The following is a 19,154-nucleotide window of genomic DNA, read 5'->3' on the forward strand; positions in this document are numbered from 1 at the left end:
GAAGTACCGTACTAGATCTGAACAAAGGATACATGGTTTTAGTATTGAGAGCTTTCTTTTTCTTTGCTTGCATCAAATTGCAATAGTAATGTGAAGCTGTGGAAACTGGAATGGAATAATGCACACAAACCACACTCACTGTATTATTGGTGCTTTGTTTTGGACAAAGTAATGGTGCCAAGTTTCACTTTCACATCATTTTGATTTTCTTTCTGTGCAAAAATTGATAACCTCTAAAATCGTGTTATTATGAAATTGCCCTTTAAAAAGGTCTAGCTTGAACACCCCATTTTAGGGAGGCTTCAAATTACTTGACGCACTGCATTTTTTCACAATGACCGTAGTCCGCCGTGCAAAACGCAGTGAAACTGATGAGCCTGTTTAGCGCGGTAGTGGTTTCGCTGTGCTGCATAGCACGCTTTTCTGTATCTCTCTTCGTTTTAACTTTCTGAGCGTGTTTTTAATCCAAAGATATCATATCTATGTTTTTGGAATCAGGAACCGACAAGGAATAAGATGAAATTGTTTTTAAATCGATTTCGGAAATTTATTTTTAATCATAATTTTTATATTTTTAATTTTCAGAGCTTGTTTTTAATCCGAATATAACATATTTATATGTTTTGGAAATCAGGAAATGATGAAGAGTAAGATGAACGTAAATTTGGATCGTTTTATGTAAATAAAAAAAAAATTGATTACAATTTTCAGATTTTGACCAAAGTCATTAATTAATTTTTAAGTCACAAAGCTGAAATCAGGGATGAGATAATTCCGCCCAAAAGTTCGTTCCCAGGACCATTTTTCTGAATCGTCTAAATCCGTTGAGAAAAAATGGGGGGGGGGGGGGGTAGAGTAGTTGTTGTGGTTCCATTGGATTCGATCTGTAAAGTCCTACCTACAACCCTAAAGTCGATTTTCCAGATCAAATCTCCGATAAAATAATGACAACATAACCTCCGTATCGAAGGAAGTGGACCTTCGACCCGAATATGAACTTTCCATTTGGGACTAAGTTTCCCTTTCACCGAGTGTCTTCATTCCGAAAATTCATGAACGGGCCGATTCAGCTGTCGGCTTTAGCCTGCTAAACAAAGATGGCGTCGGTGAGAACATTGACGGAAAGCGAACATGTTTATGAGAATTGATGTTTTGTTTAGTTTGCACTGGTCTCTGATATTCAGGAATTGCAAGCATTAACTGAACTTGTATGTGCATCTTAACTGTTTTATCTTTCACAAGCATTTGACAACCTGTACATTTGCTCATAATTATTTTGTAATGGAAACAAATGTTCTGCAGAGTTATGTTGATTTTATGCACACTGTTCTTGCCAAAGTGCAGTAACACTCCTTTGTGGTTTTTCCAGAGCCACCATCCAGACCACAAGGACCCATCAAGGTCCTGAGCACCACCAAAACGTCAGCCACCATCGAGTGGCGCGCTCCAGAGGATGACGGAGGCTTGCCGCTTTCAGCTTACGTGCTGGAGAAGCGCGAGTTCCCTCGCTCCACCTGGAGCCGTGTGGACAAGATCAGTCCCGACATGACCAGTAACACCATCCAGAACTTGACCACTGGGTCAGACTACTTCTTCCGTGTGATGGCAGAGAACAAGGCTGGGCCCAGTCCACCTCTGGAGATGGACAAGCCTGTTAGGATCAAGAGTCCTTATGGTGAGTTGGGGTTAAGGAATGATTTACTTTAACTCGGTCTCAAAGCAGAAATGTCAGTATTGTTCAATGAAGAGCATTAAATCCTGGCATGAAAATGTATTGATAGGAACAAGGGAAGTTTAACTAGATTTAGAACCGGCACGGTTGGCCTAGTGGTAAGGCGTCCGCCCCGTGATCGGGAGGTCGGGGTTCGAACCCCGGCCGGGTCATACCTAAGACTTTAAAATTGGCAATCTAGTGGCTGCTCCGCCTGGCGTCTGGCATTATGGGGTTAGTGCTAGGACTGGTTGGTCCGGTGTCAGAATAATGTGACTGGGTGAGACATGAAGCCTGTGCTGCGACTTCTGTCTTGTGTGAGGCGCACGTTAAATGTCAAAGCAGCACCGCCCTGATATGGCCCTTCGTGGTCGGCTGGGCGTTAAGCAAACAAACAAACTAGATTTAGGCAGCTTAAACAATAATCTTGATATACTATTTTTCTTTTCAAGTTGAACAGAGAAAGTGCAGCAGAGAAATAAAAATCCTTGAAGTTTTGTTGCCAGAGTCATGCATGCTTTAATTTCCACATATTGTAATGATCGTCTAGCCTCATCATTAAAATGCGATCATTCGTGAAACTGAACTTTTCACTATCCCATTGTCATTCAATGCTCCCCAGGTCTTTAACCAACAGTACTTCAGCATTCAAACTCTTATCACACAATTTTCTCTTGACAGATGTGCCATCAGCACCAACAGGCCTGCGCGTGTCCAACGTCACAGATAAATCAGCAGATGTGTCTTGGACCGCTCCGGACAGCGACGGTGGCACGCCCATCACCAACTACATCGTTCAGACCCGCATCATCCCTCGTTCCACCTTCACCACCGTCCAGGAGACGACAGAAACCAAAGTGACCTTGACCGGCCTTGTTGCGGACAGCCAGTACATGCTGCAGATCATCGCAGTCAACGCTGAGGGACAGAGCCTGCCTCTGCAGTCCAGAGAACCCATCTGCCCAAGAAGATCCTCAGTAAGTGTTTGAAAAGTCTCTTTTCATAAGAAGAAAACCTTTGAAATAACTGGACTGCGAGTGTTTGCAAATATGGAGCAATAGCTGAAGGGATTGTGATATGTCAGTAGAGTTTGAGAAATGTGGGTCTTAATAGAGAGAGAGTCCTATAATGGAGGTGAATTTAGTGACACTGTGAAGAAAACATGTGAGCAATTCAGGTCTTGTAGTAGAGGGAGTCTCATATAATGGAGGGTCTTACTAGAAAGGTTCCAATGTAATATTTTCTTTCAACATTGGTCTACTGTCTCTTGTCTGAACGTATGTGTCTTAAACATATTGATACAAAATTGACTAATGTTTGTTAAACTTTAGGTGTTCCTGATGCACCAGCGTCATTGCTGATCAAGAACATCACCAAGGACGGCCTGACCTTGGAGTGGACCCCACCAGAGAACGATGGCGGATCCAGGGTCCGTCGCTACATCATAGAGAAGTCTCTGAAGGGCACAGACAAATGGGAGAAGGTCACCACAGTCGAGAGCTTCAGAACTCGGTGCACTGTCGCTGATCTGGAGCGAGAGAAGGACTACTTCTTTGCTGTGTCCGCAGAGAATGATGTGGGCATTGGCGAAAAGCAGAAGACAGCCAAACCAGTGAAAATGGAAAAGCCTATCTGTGAGTTGAATTGCAATTTCAGTGACGTTGTAGATTGAGGATTAGTCAGCAAGCATTGTTGAATCAGTTTAGCGTTGTTACAGCTAGTTCTCACATCAAACTTAAAATATCATTTTGCTTTCTGATGTGCAATCATTACTTGACTCCACAGGTATATTTTTTGCATGACCCAACCTGTCAGTTGAAAAAAGATAAGGCAACCAGTGACACACTTACTAAACCACCCCACTTTTCTCTCAACAGTCCCACCATCACCGCCTACAGGCCCTCTGGTGATATCAGACGTGACCAAGACCAGCTTCAAGGTCACCTGGAAGGCACCAGAGAAGGACGGTGGATCTCCAGTCACTCACTACTCTGTGGAGAAGCGCGAGACGTGGAAGACAAGCTGGACGTTGGTGGAGCGTGTCCCTGGCGACCGTCTTACCTGCGACCTGCTCCTTCTGCAGGAAGGACAGGACCTTGTCGGGGTCAAGGCCGAGAACGTTGCTGGAGAGTCCAAGCCTCTGGAATCGGAACATGCCATCACACCAATGAGTCCTTACAGTGAGTATGCTTTTTATTCTGATAACTTTTAATAACTCCAAGCTTTTCTTGTTTTTGTGTGTGTTTATTTAAGGAAAAGAAAGACATGAAGGTTTACATAATAGGCTCAAAACCAAGACTTCGTGACATATTTTAAATGGCTGTGGTTGAAGACATAGCTGGAACAACAGAATTTTATCATTTTTCAAGTCTCTAAACTTGCTTTTGGCCCACACAATATGTAATTCCATAGCTATAAACTAATGAATCTCTCCTTGTCTCTGCAGAGAAACCATCAGCCCCAGAATCACTGACAGCAACAGACGTCACAGAAACAGCAGTGTCGCTGAAATGGAAGCCACCTACCAGCGACGGAGGACTGCCGATCAAGTCCTACATCGTCGAGCGTCGCGACAAGCACTGGGGTTCATGGGTTAAGGCCGGAACCACCAAGGGCACAGTGACGACTTTAGATGTGGATGGCTTGGTGACTGGACAGGAGTACTACTTCCGTGTCTCTGCCGAGAATGAGGAGGGAGTTGGGCCAGAAACTGAGATGAAGGAGCTGGTCAAACCAACAAGGGAAACTGGTGAGAATGTCATTTGATTTGGTTTTGAACTGTGGAATTTTTGCAATGGTTGTCCTGATTGATGGAGTCCAATGTAGGGAGCAAAGACAATACAATAAGCATGGTATTTCAAGAATTGATACACAAGTTTACGATTAGAACACAACAATATTTACTCTGTTTCAATTGGGCTGCACAAGTTTACAATCACAACACCACAGCAATAATGTCATTTACAGCAAAAAAAGATAAGTCAGCAGTTGTCTTTTTTCAGTAGAGCTGTTCCAATATTTAATCATTTTGATACAAATGTTAGTGGAATCAACATCTTTGTTGAATGATATGGTTATTATGCCAGTATGATGTACTCATTTTATTGACCATCTATCAAACATATCTTCCAGTTGTTCCTGAACCTCCTACGGGACCCGTCTACTTCAGTCACTTGGATGCAACAAGTGTTGTCCTTGACTGGCGTGCGCCTCGAGATGATGGCGGTGCCCCTGTGCTTAACTACCGCATTGAGGTGTCGCAGAACCTGGACAGAGGTGACCATTGTTGATGGTGACTTGACCAAGACCAAGGCAAAGAACCTGGCCACAGACAAGAAGCACTACTTCAGAATCTTCGCCATCAACAAAGTGGGAACCAGCAAACCGCTTGAGTCGGATGCTGTTACACCAAAGAGGCCTGTTGGTAAGTCACTGTGTCCTTTTTTTTTATGTCAATCTCAAGTTGAAAAAGTCTATTTAGTTTAAAAGCAAAATGTTTGTCAGCTTGCGAAACTCTGTACAGTGAAAACTGTCAAATACGGTCACTGGACTTAGCGGACACTCGCAGAATACGGACAGTCAGTCTCGGCACGGACTGCTTTACACTGTAAAACACCTGTACGTTACGGCCACCTCGGCATTACGGACGCGGACACGTATTTTGGGTCCATAATAAGTCATATACCTGCTAAATACGGACATCCACAGCAAGCTGGGAAGTTCGATCGACGAAGAAGACGATAAATCGATCAGTTGATATTAGTCGGTATCTGAGCAGCTCTCGCGAGACACGCTATTTGTTATGCTTTGAACATCGCGAGAACTTCGAACCTTGGCTTGTGCAGCTCGCACGAGATCGTTGTACCGCATGCTTTGCTATGCTCTGAAGTTTGCGAGAGATTACGAGAGCTTGGAATACTGATAGAGTCTATTCTTGGTGAGTGTTTTAAGTCGACGCATTTGATTGGCTGCTAGAGTTCCAAGGCAGCCAATCCAACGCGTGGAACGTGTTCGGCGGAACGGAAGTGAAAGTGTATGAGTGAATGTATCTTCTCTTCGAAAGAGTGATTCGTGTTTAACAAGATGGCAACAAGAAATTCAAATTCAAGAAAAGGAAGAAATGCGCTGACTTTAGAACAAAGGATAAATGTTGTCAAACAACTGGAAAGTGGGAAATCATGCCGAACGATTGCACAAGAGCTTGGGTGTGGGAGAACGCAGATTTCGAAAATCAGTGTCGATCGGGAAAAAATAATGAAGTTGTGGGAATCGGGAGACGGACGTGCTGACCAGAAATGGGTTTCGAAGAAGACAACCGAATACGAAGAGCTAAATGACGCCGTGTTCGAGTGGTTTTCAACCAAACGTGCGAATCACATTGCCATCAATGGTCCACTCAGACAACGCTGGACAAATTCTTTCAAAAGCTGATGAGTGCAGAATGAAGTGAATGTGAATGTGTTGTATGAATGAGATCCAGTAACTTTTTAACAATTTAAATTTATACAGTTGATATGATAAAAAGCTTTTAAACTTGTTTTACAACAGTCAATATTAAATGTTTCTCTGTTTAATCTAAACAGCTTCTGTTTTTCTTATAAATGTACATGTACATGTGCAGTACTCTCTCTCTCTCTCTCTCAACTTGACTTTGTCGCGTTTACTTGCACCTGTCTAATAAGGACACCTGCAGAATAAGGACACTTTTGTCTGGTCCCAAGGGTGTCCTTATTTGACAGGTTTTACTGTACCGTATTTGACGGATTACAAGACGCACCGTTTTATAAGCCGCACCCCCGACTTTAAAAAAAAAAATTGGGACGAGCCACGTATAGGCCGCGTCACTATATTAGCCGCCGTCGAAAAAAATATAATCAGATCGTGTCAATCAATCAAAACAACCAGGCAACGAAAGTACGGTATTTGGCAAAATCGGCTCCGAGAATAAACAAGTGAAACAAAGAAGAAAAGTGATAAAGTTTGAAGAAAAATATCACACACACAATTTGTAACCAACACACACATGTAGTCCCGCCCGGAATAAGCTTTTTTGGGATGATTTACGACTTTTGCGCACATTTCGAGCAGACGAAAACACAACATGGCGGCTCTCGCTCCTCCAACTATCGCGAGACACAAAAAAACGAAATCTCGCACGCGCGAGATCCTGATACATCCGATGTTTCTCTGTACGCTATCTTGTCACGACGACTTGTTGACAAACGAAGATTCGCGAAAGAAAGAGAAAAGCGCCGAGTCTTGAGTAGAGAGCTAATAAAGTACCGGTAATCGCTAATCGAGCGAAATGAAAATCCGCGGCGACTTCCATTAGGTGAATGCTATTCAAGTTTAGGTAACGTTTTAGCCGCATCTTTTTATAAGCCGCAATGCGATTATTTTTGAAAAAAAGTCGCGGCTTGTAGTTCATCAAATACGGTACTTTGTGTTGTACTTTGTATTTGTATGTATTATTCTCTTTTCTGTGTTTGTGTTTCTGTGGTAAGTCTTTTTATGCCATACATGATGTCTCATATAATGCTTCCCTTTAGAGCTTCAAAGTTATCTTTTGTTGTTTGTAATTCATCTTAATGAAATTTTCATGTTGTTTTCCTAGGACCACCGGGAAAACCAGTGGGACCTTTGGAAGCAAAGGCCATCACCCGCGACTCTGTCCAGCTGGACTGGAAGCCACCTCAAGATGACGGAGGCTCGCCCATCACTGGCTACATCATTGAGAAGCGTGAGGCCATGCGCATGACATGGAGTCACGCTGACAAGACCACAGACGACCAGACGACGAGGACACTGAAGGGACTTGTCACTGGAGATGAGTTCTATTTCCGTGTGGCAGCCGTCAACAAACAGGGAACCAGTGAGTTCCTGGAGATGCCATCCCCTGTCACTATCAAGAGTCCATTTGGTAAGGTTGCGGTTGGTGTACGGTTATTGTACTTAATGCTTTTGAGTTGCTTATTTGTTTCAAGAGAAAGTTAAGAGACTACATTTGTTTAGTTAGCTGAACACTTTCATCCTGAAGCTTATTAAAAGCCACAAGTGTCCACCAGTCAGTTTGTACAACTGTCTAAAAAATTGCATTTAGTATTACTAAAAGTAAATATATCTTTTTTGACTCACATGCGAAGCAAAAGTGAGTCTATGTACTCACCCGAGTCGTCCGTCCGTCCGGACGTCCTGAAAACTTTAACGTTGGATATTTCTTGGACACTATTCAGTCTATCAGTACCAAATTTGGCAAGATGGTGTATGATGACAAGGCCCCAAAAAACATACATAGCATCTTGACCTTGCTTCAAGGTCAAGGTCGCAGAGGCCATAAATGTTGCCTAAAAAACAGCTATTTTTCACATTTTTGACTCACATGCGAAGTAAAAGTGAGTCTATGTACTCACCCGAGCCGGACGTCCGTCCATCCGTCCGGCCTAAAAAACAGCTATTTTTCACATTTTCCCCATTTTTTCTGAAGTTTTTGAGATTGAATACCTCACCTATATATGATATATAGGGAAAAGTAAGCCCCATCTTTTGATACCAGTTTGGTTTACCTTGCTTCAAGGTCAAGGTCACAGGAGCTCTTCAAAGTTGTATTGTATACATATTTTGAAGTGACCTTGACCCTGAACTATGGAAGATAACTGTTTCAAACTTAAAAATGATGTGGGGCACATGTTATGCTTTCATCATGAGACACATTTGGTCACATATGATCAAGGTCAAGGTCACTTTGACCCTTATGAAATGTGACCAAAATAAGGTAGTGAACCACTAAAAGTGACCATATCTCATGGTAGAAAGAGCCAATAAGCACCATTGTACTTCCTATGTCTTGAATTAACAGCTTTGTGTTGTATGACCTTGACCTTCGGTCACATGTATTTTGGTAGGAAAAATGTGTAAAGCAGTTCTTTGTGTATGATGTCATTGCTATGTCAAGGTCAAGCATGTGAGTCGTATGGGCTTTGCCCTTCTTGTTTTATTATTATTTAGAAAAACACAACTAAGGTACATGAAGACTGTTAACAAATTGTTGAACCATTTATTTCAGCTTCCATGCTTTTAATGATGAAGTATCTGAGAGAGAGAAATAAAAGTGGCTAAGTGTGTGTGTAGCATGTCAAAGCTATATATCCCTCTCTTGATCAGGTGTTTCTGGATGCCATTTCACACCCAATTCATTTTGCTGTTTCCCCAGAACCCGCATCACCCCCTCAAGACCTTGAAGTGTCCGAGATTCGTCGTGACTCCGTGGTCGTCACCTGGAAACACAGCAAGAATGATGGTGGCTCAGCCATCACCAACTACATCGTCGAGAAACGAGAGACCTGGAAGACGTCCTGGGCTCATGTGGACCGTGCGCGCGGAGAGATGACCACTGCAGAGGTTATCTACTTGCAGGAGGGAACATCTTACAACATCCGCATCATGGCCGAAAATGTGGCCGGCTTGTCCGAACCCACAGAGCTGGATGAACCAGTTGTGCCAAAGAGTCCATACAGTAAGCTGTCTGTTTCGTTTGTTTGTCTACTTGTTTGTTGCTCTGTATGTGTATGTTTATATTTGGCTTTATTCATATTTGTCTTTTTGTGTGAAGAATAAGTAAGGGTCAATGAATCAATTTGTAATATTGGAGGACCGCGAGCAGCTGACTGTTGCACATCAATGCACTCATCCCATGGTTTGTTTGTTTGTTTGTTTGCTTAACGCCCAGCCGACCACGAAGGGCCATATCAGGGCGGTGCTGCTTTGACATATATTTGGCTTCATGTCTCACCCAGTCACATTATTCTGACACCGGACCAACCAGTCCTAGCACTAACCCCATAATGCCAGACGCCAGGCGGAGCAGCCACTAGATTGCCAATTTTAAAGTCTTAAGTATGACCCGGCCGGGGTTCAAACCCACGACCTCCCGATCACGGGGCGGACGCCTTACCACTAGGCCAACCGTGCCGGTCCCCATGGTTCCTTGATTCTTTTGGCCAAGTATTAACATTCAGCCACATTGCTTTTGAATTGTTGCATATCCAGATGATTGGTTACATAGTTATAGCAGCTTCTTGTTTTATGTTTGTCAAATGTCTGTAGCTGACTCTAATGTCAAAAACACCAGAGGGGAACCCCCCTTTTTAGACCTCAGCAAGTCTGAGAAAAGCAGGTCTTAAAAAGGAGAAAGTACAAAATAAATGAGGGTAAACTTTCAGAGGTTGGGAACACAATCCCTCATCGTCAAATGTTGAAGAAGAAGAAGAAGGGAACAGAAAATGTGAGGAAACAGGGTCCCAAAAGGGTGGACGTTTTAAGTCTTAAAAGGGAGTTCCACTGAAAAGGCAGTAGCCCAAAGTCAACTGCGCAAAGACTTTTTTTTACCCAAAACTCAGTGCTAAAGCTTTGTGCAGCCAGCTTCGCATAGTCGTCTTCGCACAGTTAAGGACAGGCTTAACACCAAGCTCTATTCCTGTGTGCAGAGGTGCCAACAGCCCCAGTGGGACCCCTGGAAGTGACCGAAGTGTACAGCCAGTCTGTCACCATCCAATGGAAGGCTCCGGAGAAGGACGGAGGCCTGTCCATTAAGCGCTACGTGATCGAGCGTCGCGAGGCCAAGCACCAGACGTGGGTGAAGGCCGACTCTATGCGTCCGGGAACGACCTCCTGCACAATTGACAAGCTGATGGAAGGAGGCCACTACGTCTTCAAAATCTTTGCTGAAAACGACGAGGGTCTCAGCCCACCGCTGGAGTCTGACGCTCCTGTCACATGCAGGAGAGCTCCAGGTGAGGGGTTGTAGGACTTATATATGTTGAAATTTCTTGTCCCTGTTAGGAGTTCCTTGGTAGATGTTGATTTTTGGATGTAAATTGTGACACTGACGTAGAGTAGAAGCTGTTGTCGGTTTGAATTTTCGTTGAATACTTGTGGTCACTCCCATGCGGACAATGTGAATAGAGGTTTGCGTATGTTATTGTTCCTTATCCCACCTTAAAGGTAACCACACTTTGTTGTTGAGGAAACCAGGTGATGTCAATCTGATTCTTTTTCAGTGCAACAGTTGGTAATAACCTAAAACTGTGTCAAATGTTCTGAAACTGGGCTCTAAAATTCTAATTTGAATTGTACTTCTGGGTGTTTTTCTTTTCTGGGAGGAAAACACATACTTTTGTGTGAAGAAGCCAACGCAGACGAGCTATTACTGTACAAATATGACTTTTCATTGAATTTTTTCTTTTTTTTAATAATAATGTAGTGTTTGCTTTACTGTACTATCTCTCTCTCTCTGTCTCTCTGTTTGTCTGTCTGGCTCTCTCTCTCTCTCTCTCTCTCTCTCTCTCTCTCTCTCTCTCTCTCTCTCTCTCTCTCTCTCTCTCTCTCTCTCTCTCTCTGTATCTGCAAGAATGAGGCTGGCATTGTCCAGGGTTAGGGGATAAAATTAGGGTTTATTTTGTACATCTCATCGTGCTATGATTGTGCTATTTGCGTGAGTGCAAAAATGCTTTTCATGTCTGTTTCAGATGATGCTTCGTCTGATGCAGATTACTCACCTGGCGGTTCAGAGTCTGATTACTTACCCAGCTGTTCAGAACCAGACAGTGAGGATGAAAGTGAGTAAAAGAACAAATTTTGAAATATACTGAGAAACGTAAGACATTAGCATGGTAAAACATAAGTTCAATTGTCGTTCATTTTCCATAACAAATCACTTTTTTTAGTGCAACCATTACCTTGTGTTAGCCAGGTAAACACTGCATGAAGAGCTGGTCTGAAGCAATAACCTTGACCTTCTACAAGAGCAGTACTACCTGTGCGTGGGGTGCCTAAATTCAATTGTAATCTTGTCTGTCTGCAAATTGTTTGGAATTTAAAGTAAAGACTTTGCCTAGTAAGTCATCCTATCTTGTAATTTCCATAAAGAAGTACCAATTTTACCTTTTTACATTTAGTCAAGTTTTGACTAAATGTTTTAACATAGAGGGGGGAATCGAGACGAGGGTCGTGGTGTATGTGTGTCTGTCTGCCTGTGTGTGTGTGTGTAGAGCGATTCAGACTAAACTACTGGGCCGATCTTTATGAAATTTGACATGAGAGTTCCTGGGTATGATATCCCCGGACGTTTTTTTCCGTTTTTTCGATAAATACCTTTGATGACGTCATATCCGGCTTTTTGTAAAAGTTGAGGCGGCACTGTCACACCCTCATTTTTCAATTAAATTGATTGAAATTTTGGCAAAGCAATCTTCGACGAAGGCTGGGGTTTGGTATTGCATTTCAGCTGGGTGGCTTAAAAACTAATGAGTGAGTTTGGGTATATTTGGATTAAAAACAAGCTCTGAAAATTAAAAATATAAAAATTATGATCAAAATTAAATTTCCGAAATCGATTTAAAAACTATTTCATCTTATTCCTTGTCGGTTCCTGATTCCAAAAACATATAGATATGATATGTTTGGATTAAAAACACGCTCAGAAAGTTAAAACGAAAAGAGGTACAGTAAAGCGTGCTATGAAGCACAGCGCAATCGCTACCGCGCCAAACAGGCTCGTCACTAATTCACTGCCTTTTGCACTAGCGGCGAACTACGTTCAATTTCATTCTGATGTCTGATTCTACTATGTCACACGCTTTCCTTCTTTGCCACTACTAAAGCAAACGTGTGCAAGATTGTATGTTACACGCTTTGGAGCATGTGCAAGAACGGATTCAAACTCGAAATCGTCCCTCCAAAAGCCCCAAAATGCACACACGACTTTTATTTCTCCTGCTGTTGTCGTGTCTTCTCTTTACAAATTCTTCAACGCTCAGAATACTGAAAACGGCATCCCAGACTACAGTACTGTTTCCATACGCGAGTTTAGCTTCCCTTGGAAAGTGGCTAGCTCAGGAGGCCTGTTAGTCTGAAACTAGAAGGACAGAGTTCTGAACATAGATGACAAAGACCCCGGAAAGAACAAACTTGAAACATTTCGCGGATGCAGACACAGAATGACGTCATGAAGAATGGAATGCTTCAAAAGATACACACTGACGATGACTGTGACGTCATTCACATATACCGAGACGTCATTCATAGTTGTTCGTTCACTTTCGTCAAAAAGTAGATCTCTCCACAATGGCTGCTCCTGTGTTTAGGTTTATCAAGCGTGAGTACGCAAAACGTTTTTGTTCTCTCCTCTGTTGAAGCTGTGAGACATAATCGCCATTACGAGCTAGTCGTGTGACAGAGAGTGTTCTTGCACACTCGACTGCTGCTGTTTCACTCCGGCGAAAGCCGTCGTGAAACATCTACAGTCTCGTGTGCAAGAAAACTCTCTGTCACACGACTAGCTCGTAATAGCGGGTAATGATTGCTAGCTTTCATGTCTTAAGGGGAGAGGTGACACGAAAAATTTCTACTGGTTGCAATATTTGTATGTATTATCAAGCAAAAACACATAAAAAGACTCTTTTGTGCAATTTTTTTGCCTGTGGATCTTTTAATGGGTAAAAATGCTTGGGGGAAAAAAATTAGTAGTCTACCACAAGTAGATGGGATGTGAAGATCATCGCCGTGTGGTTACCGTCCTTGAAAATCACATTCTGAGAAAATTGCATTTGAAAGTTTGTGAAGTGTTTTGCTGCGCACAGTGAAGACAGATTGACAAACCAAGAGTATGTGTGCATGCGGGTACTTTTCACTGACATTTTCTTATACTCCAAGTGCTCTTCACAATCCCCTATCAGTCCAAAGTTGCACATATGGACATCAGACTGTTGCTATAACACTCAATGAAACATCAAGTACAATGATTATGATCAGCTGGAAAAAAGGCGTGTGGAATTTTACTTGCTACTCTTGATGTTCTCAGTTTTATCGCAGGAGCAGACATATCGGTTTCTGCTAATTCTTGTTTCCATTGCACAAAAAGTGGCCGATTTTTGATCGGAAATTGCTTCGAAGTAAGCATTATTTTTTCCAAAACTCATGGAACTTTGCCTTTAGGCAGGACGTCAGTCGGGCTTCTGCCAAAATAAACTCTAGACATAATGTTTCCCTGACAATTTCAAGGGATTCAATGATCTAGAGGGAGAAAAGTATATACATTTCTTATTGGTGAAATAGAGTCGGGATGAAATCCAAAAGATTTAGCCCAACATTTGATTCACCGGAAAATGCACCTAGTTGTTGCATTCCTTGAATGAGAAAAGTTGGATTTTGCAACGAAGCAAATATCTAAGTCAAAATATCATTGTTTCACCAAGAATGAGATACATGAGTGGGAGATGGGTCCGAAGTTCGATTAGCAGTACTTTAGGATGTAACTGGGACAGTCAAGGTGGAGTTTATGTGAGATAAACAAGGCCTGACGTCCTACCTCAGTACCTGTTATTCAGGCGTCGTGGACTCGACATTCACACCGACCGCTAGCTTATTTTTCTTCGTTGCTCGATCTGCCGCAAGTTGTAACTTCCCCTGCCTCTTGCATGATAGACACCCGCCGAATTTATCTTTTAGAGGCCGAGTTGGGAGAAATATCGCTGTTTGAGACGTCGAACCGATTCGAAATAAGGTTCGCGTGTTTATGCGGATGTGGTGCGCGCGAATGCGCAGAACTACTTCCCGGCTGAAAGTTATTGGAAATGACCAATCAGCGAATAGATTTTCAAAGGTAAAGGTCACTTTCCAAATATGGAACATTTTGCAAGTGAAAGTAGCCTTCGCCAGCTCTTGTGTTGCGGCCGTTGAGGGACACAAACGGGCTTTATTTCCATGACTGTGACATCGTCAACAAACGGAAATTCCCGCTGAGTACGCTGCATGCAATAACTTTGACAAACTCATCGACATGTTGCTGCTGCTCTGCCATGAAAAAAATCGATTTTTGTTATAAGTCTGCATATTTTTAGCATTCACTCACTTTGCAAATCATCACTTTATTGAAAAAAGAGGATGAAATTGACAAAATAAACATGCAGTTATTCTAGGGTGTTCAAACTGCCTAAAAATGATAAAAACCCAAATCACATCATGGGACCATTTTGGATCAAAATTCCGTGCCACCTCTGCCCTTAATCCATGTAGTGTAGTCAATTGTAGGGGTTCCATGGTGACATTGTTATCAGGATGAAAAGAAAAGTTATCTGAAAAATATGATTTATTTCTTTTCAGGTGACGATGATTACGAGGATCAAGTTGGGCCTGGCGTGGAGGGTGAACGGGGCTCCAAGCTGTTGTCTGACAGACAAATGAAAATACAGCTGGAGCTTGTGCATCCGTTGGTGATGTTTCCCTTACCATCGCCCCAGCTACCAGTACATCAGCTAAAGGGGGTAAAACACTGACTCAGAAGAGAAGGCCTGATGGAACAAAAAATCAGAAGAAAATGCCTTGGAAAAAAGAGGAAATTGCTGCAGTTGAGAAACATTTGGCTGCATGTTTTTCAATGAATAAAGTCCCGCAAAAACTTGAAGCAGAAAGATTCAAACAGGCAGAAAGTAGTGTTCTAAAGCACAGATCCTGGAAGGACATTAAATACTGTGTCTACAATCGTCTCAAGCAAATAAGGTCAAAGTAGGTACCCATAATGGTCAGAAGTTGCAAATGAGAGACTGATCTCTTGAGAGCGCTAACTGGTGAAGGGTCAGCTCTAGGGAAAACTTTTGAGTTGAGATTAAAGGCCTTACTCTGTATTTGTAGAGGCAGCTTACATCATCTTGGTTTGCAGCTGGTATTTCTGCCAATCCCCGGCGAAACGTTGTTCAAGAACTTTTTTTTATTCAAGAATATTCTAGAATGTTCTAGAATGTTCTAGAATTTTTCAACTGGCATTATTCTAGAATTTTTTGGCTTGTAGAATATTCTAGAATATCGAACAAAATTCAAGAACAGCAACAATGTTCTAGAATATTTTTTTTCAAGAATGATCTTATTCAAGAACATTCTTCTTCAAAGTTCAAGAACTGTGATCCCTTATTTTTAAAACACTTTTAATTTAATTTTGTGTTCTCCACTTATAGTTTTGGTTGTGTTTGCTACACATTCGAATTATGCTACAAAATAAAGCCAAACAAACACTTGGTTCATTCTTCAAATGTTATATTGTCACAAAGAAGTGAAATAGATGACAAGTCGATCTTGGGCTAACAATGTTCACAAGCAGAATGTGTCTTCAACATTTGTCATCACTTTTCTGAACTACTGGAACTGCATGGATGCGGTACCGCTTCTCCAGGAAAGGTCACTGTCACCAGCATCCCTTGTTGGATGATTCCCTTGGCCAACTTCACTGTCAGTCTGTGGCAGGGCATGGTGGATTTGATTCAAAAGAAGGCTCAGTATCAGCTTGAAGCTTTGCAACATTGTGTCCTGTAAAGCCTGAAACACAATGCCTACAGTTTACAAAAAATCATTCATTCAAAAACTTGGAAAAAGGAACAAAAATGAAGAGTTAAATGTCCGCAGTTTGTTCTTTTTGGTATGTAAATATGGTATATTATTGATGAAAACACATTTTCATCTGAAATAAGCCATTTTTCTCTGAGACGTTTTGCCCATTAATTGATTTAATTCATTCACTGGCTGATTAATTACTTTCACAGTTCGTTGACAGGACTCTTACCTTTTCCTCCAGTGATATTTTATTTATGATGTGCTTCATGGTACTTCCAGTGAGAATTCATCCAGATATCTTCTTCACCCCTCTTTCCTGGACCTAGTAAATAAGAAACAAAAAAAGGTTTTAACAAAGGATAAACTCAAACATCAGACATTCCAAAGATCATCATAACTAGAGTGAATGTGAACAGAAAACTTACAAACGTATTGCTTGTCATTAATGTCATTCAATCAATCAATCAAACCAATTTTGATGCAATGGTTAATGTTACCTTTTTACATAAATGTACATAATTCTATCAATACACTTTCGGAATATTTGTTATAATCGTCATTGTTGTAAATACCCACAGGCATGTTTACAATTTGAAGCACTTTTTTCAATTTCATTTTCAGAAACCTGTTTTTAATTTTGACCAAACCAGTCAGTTTGCTAGCGGCAAATTTATACCAAATCTGTGAGTTCCAAACCTCAAACAAATTCAGCAGAAGTTACAGTCTATAATTTATACTTTGAAACCAACAGGTTTCGTTTATTCTGTCCAACAGTGCCAGCAGAACGCAAATCACGGCAGACTTTCTGTTTGCAAACAGACGACACACTGAAAGGCGGCCGTTAAACCCAACAATCAAATCATCACATGATTAAACAGTACTTTTGCTTAAAATGTAGTTAAGTTTTATACATCTGCCATTTCTCATGTGTCAGATCGAAGAAGAAACTTTTAAAATTGAAGGCTGGTTTCGATTTCACAGTCACACAGTGACACACATGTTTACATCTGTACCACGTGTTGAAAAAAACAAGCAAAAACAAAACATACTTACTGAGTTCATGGAAATGATGCATGGATCAATGTTGTTTTGCTTTGATGCAAAAGTGCTTCAACAAAGACAACAGAGAAAAGGTTTCTAGCTGCAGCAGTTCGTTCAAAAGAGTCCCCTTTCCTCATGGTGTACAGAGCGTCGCCATTTTGCTTTTAAGGGAAGTAACTCCGGTGGACAAACTCTGGCACCGGAAGCTAAGAAACCAGGCGCCAAATTCTTTGGAAGCACGTTGTTAGAACTGAGAAAGATTTTGTAATCTCCATTTATCTGAAAAAATGGCATGCCACCGATTTGTCAACTTGTTAGGCATGAAGAAATGCTGTATTCTTCATCCCAAACAAGAGTTTGAACTTGGAGGTGCCAGACACAAAAATAACAGATGAGTGAAACTGAAAGCACCATGGGTGAAACTAAGAGCAGCGATCTCACTTGAGTGGCAACAAGCTGTATCCTGATTTTCTCAGGAAAAACAAAGGTAGGTGTTTTAATTTTATAAAAATTCTTTTATGTTTGATATTGTTGTTTGTTTTAGGTGACATATAGATATATATATATATCTATCTAGGATCTAGGTTTAGGTTTTTATTTTTTATTTTTTTTACAATAAGTGAATAACAATTAAATGCTTTCTCTCTTGTTTGCAAGATTTTAAGTGAAATCAGTTGAGTTAGACCTGTAGGATTTGTTTATTTTGAACTATCATTTGTTTTGGTAGGATTGCATGACTTTTTACTCAAGCCCTTTCATTTAGTTTCAAACCTATAGACCTTTTCGGTATCTGAGCAGCTCTCGCGAGACACGCTCTTTGTTATGCTTTGAACATGGCCAGAACTTCGAACTTTGGCTTGTGCAGCTCGCACGAGATCGCTGTACTGTACTGTATGCTTTGCTATGCTCTGAAGTTTGCGAGAGATCACAAGAGCTTGGAATACCGATAGGGTCTATTCTTTTCAGTCTCTGTGTAACTGTAAAGTGTAAGTGTAATGTGCACATGTATCATTCATTGATTGTAATATATATATGTGTCTGACAGTGATACTAATAGTCAAGTGTCAATCAGCAAGCCGGCACTAAATTGTTTTATTTTTTTCAAATAATTGTCTTCTGAGTATTAGCTAGTCAATTACAAGACTTTACAGGAGACTGGGTTTGGTCAGGAACATATATTTATACTTATAGAAATTCCTGCATGAACAAAGATGATTACTATTAGTATTATTTGTAAACAGTTCAGTATTTACCCCTTATTAGTAAATTTATATAAATATATATTCAAACTTGAGCATTTATAATTATATATATAATGGTTGTTCTAATTTGATCACTTCTCATTTTTACAGATGCTGCATCAAAAGGCAACAAGCTGCAAACCATTAACCCATCAACATCTTGTCAGAGAGTGCATCTAAGTCTTTTCAAGAGCTTCAAGAGGTGCTCAAGCCTGAGTCAAGGCCATGGGAATAGTGATGCAAGAAGAGATTTACTCAGGTAATTAAGTGAAGGCAATCAACATTTATTGATTTAAACCTTTGTCACAACAAAATTTGGGATAATTAAATGAAAGCACAAAACATGATGAATGAATTATTCCTAAACTGAAGAAAAAAATGGCTTGGAATCGCAACAAAAAGTCTCTTTGAAAATTAAATTAGTTAAATACTGTAATTTCTTTCATTCCTGGCCCGTTGCATGTCAGTCCCCAAAAACTCTCTGGATGGCATTTCTGGAAATGAAGCTAACTAAAGTTATCATTTAGTTGTTTAAATACTTTTATGAATGGTGACTTATTTGATAAAAACATTGACATGGAACCCTTGATTTGACAAAATTCACAAAACATTTTTCGATTTTGTAACCATCATTTCTTGAACAGTTAATGTTCTCAGCATCCAGGCGACTGATACATACTGTCATACATTTGGTGTGGATAGAATCTGCATGAAGAATACTTCATAACTGTATTGTTTATTTTGTAGTCATTTTAAAACGGAACAAAATACATAGTAATAAA

The 19,154-nt window shown here is 41.0% G+C and overlaps 3 protein-coding genes and 2 long non-coding RNA genes across 6 annotated transcripts in view; 3 read left to right on the forward strand and 2 right to left on the reverse strand.

Annotated features, from left to right (window-relative positions):
• The window catches only part of LOC138974108 (uncharacterized), a 116,665-nt gene that overhangs the window by 39,800 nt on the left and 57,711 nt on the right, over nt 1-19,154 (forward strand). The window lies entirely within an intron of this gene.
• On the forward strand, nt 1,538-15,434 carry LOC138974071 (myomesin-3-like). Its single transcript, XM_070346775.1, has 7 exons — nt 1,538-1,675; nt 4,844-5,135; nt 7,326-7,631; nt 8,922-9,224; nt 10,195-10,500; nt 11,236-11,325; nt 14,870-15,434. The coding sequence occupies exons 1-7, from the start codon at nt 1,673-1,675 to the stop codon at nt 15,040-15,042; spliced, it is 1,473 nt and encodes a 490-aa protein (XP_070202876.1). The 5' UTR covers nt 1,538-1,672; the 3' UTR covers nt 15,043-15,434.
• LOC138974072 (neural cell adhesion molecule 2-like) lies at nt 2,275-3,320 on the forward strand. Its single transcript, XM_070346776.1, has 2 exons — nt 2,275-2,688; nt 3,043-3,320. The coding sequence occupies exons 1-2, from the start codon at nt 2,275-2,277 to the stop codon at nt 3,070-3,072; spliced, it is 444 nt and encodes a 147-aa protein (XP_070202877.1). The 3' UTR covers nt 3,073-3,320.
• On the reverse strand, nt 2,533-4,429 carry LOC138974075 (uncharacterized). Its single transcript, XR_011458289.1, has 3 exons — nt 4,237-4,429; nt 3,773-3,851; nt 2,533-2,669 (listed from the first exon to the last, which is right to left on the reverse strand). It is a non-coding gene; the product is annotated as an uncharacterized lncRNA (long non-coding RNA).
• Nucleotides 15,780-17,295, reverse strand: LOC138974074 (uncharacterized). The gene is made up of 3 exons (XR_011458288.1): nt 17,144-17,295; nt 16,320-16,412; nt 15,780-16,075 (listed from the first exon to the last, which is right to left on the reverse strand). It is a non-coding gene; the product is annotated as an uncharacterized lncRNA (long non-coding RNA).

Source organism: Littorina saxatilis, linkage group LG8 (assembly GCF_037325665.1).
Source record: "Littorina saxatilis isolate snail1 linkage group LG8, US_GU_Lsax_2.0, whole genome shotgun sequence".
In the NCBI taxonomy this organism is placed as follows: domain Eukaryota; kingdom Metazoa; phylum Mollusca; class Gastropoda; order Littorinimorpha; family Littorinidae; genus Littorina; species Littorina saxatilis.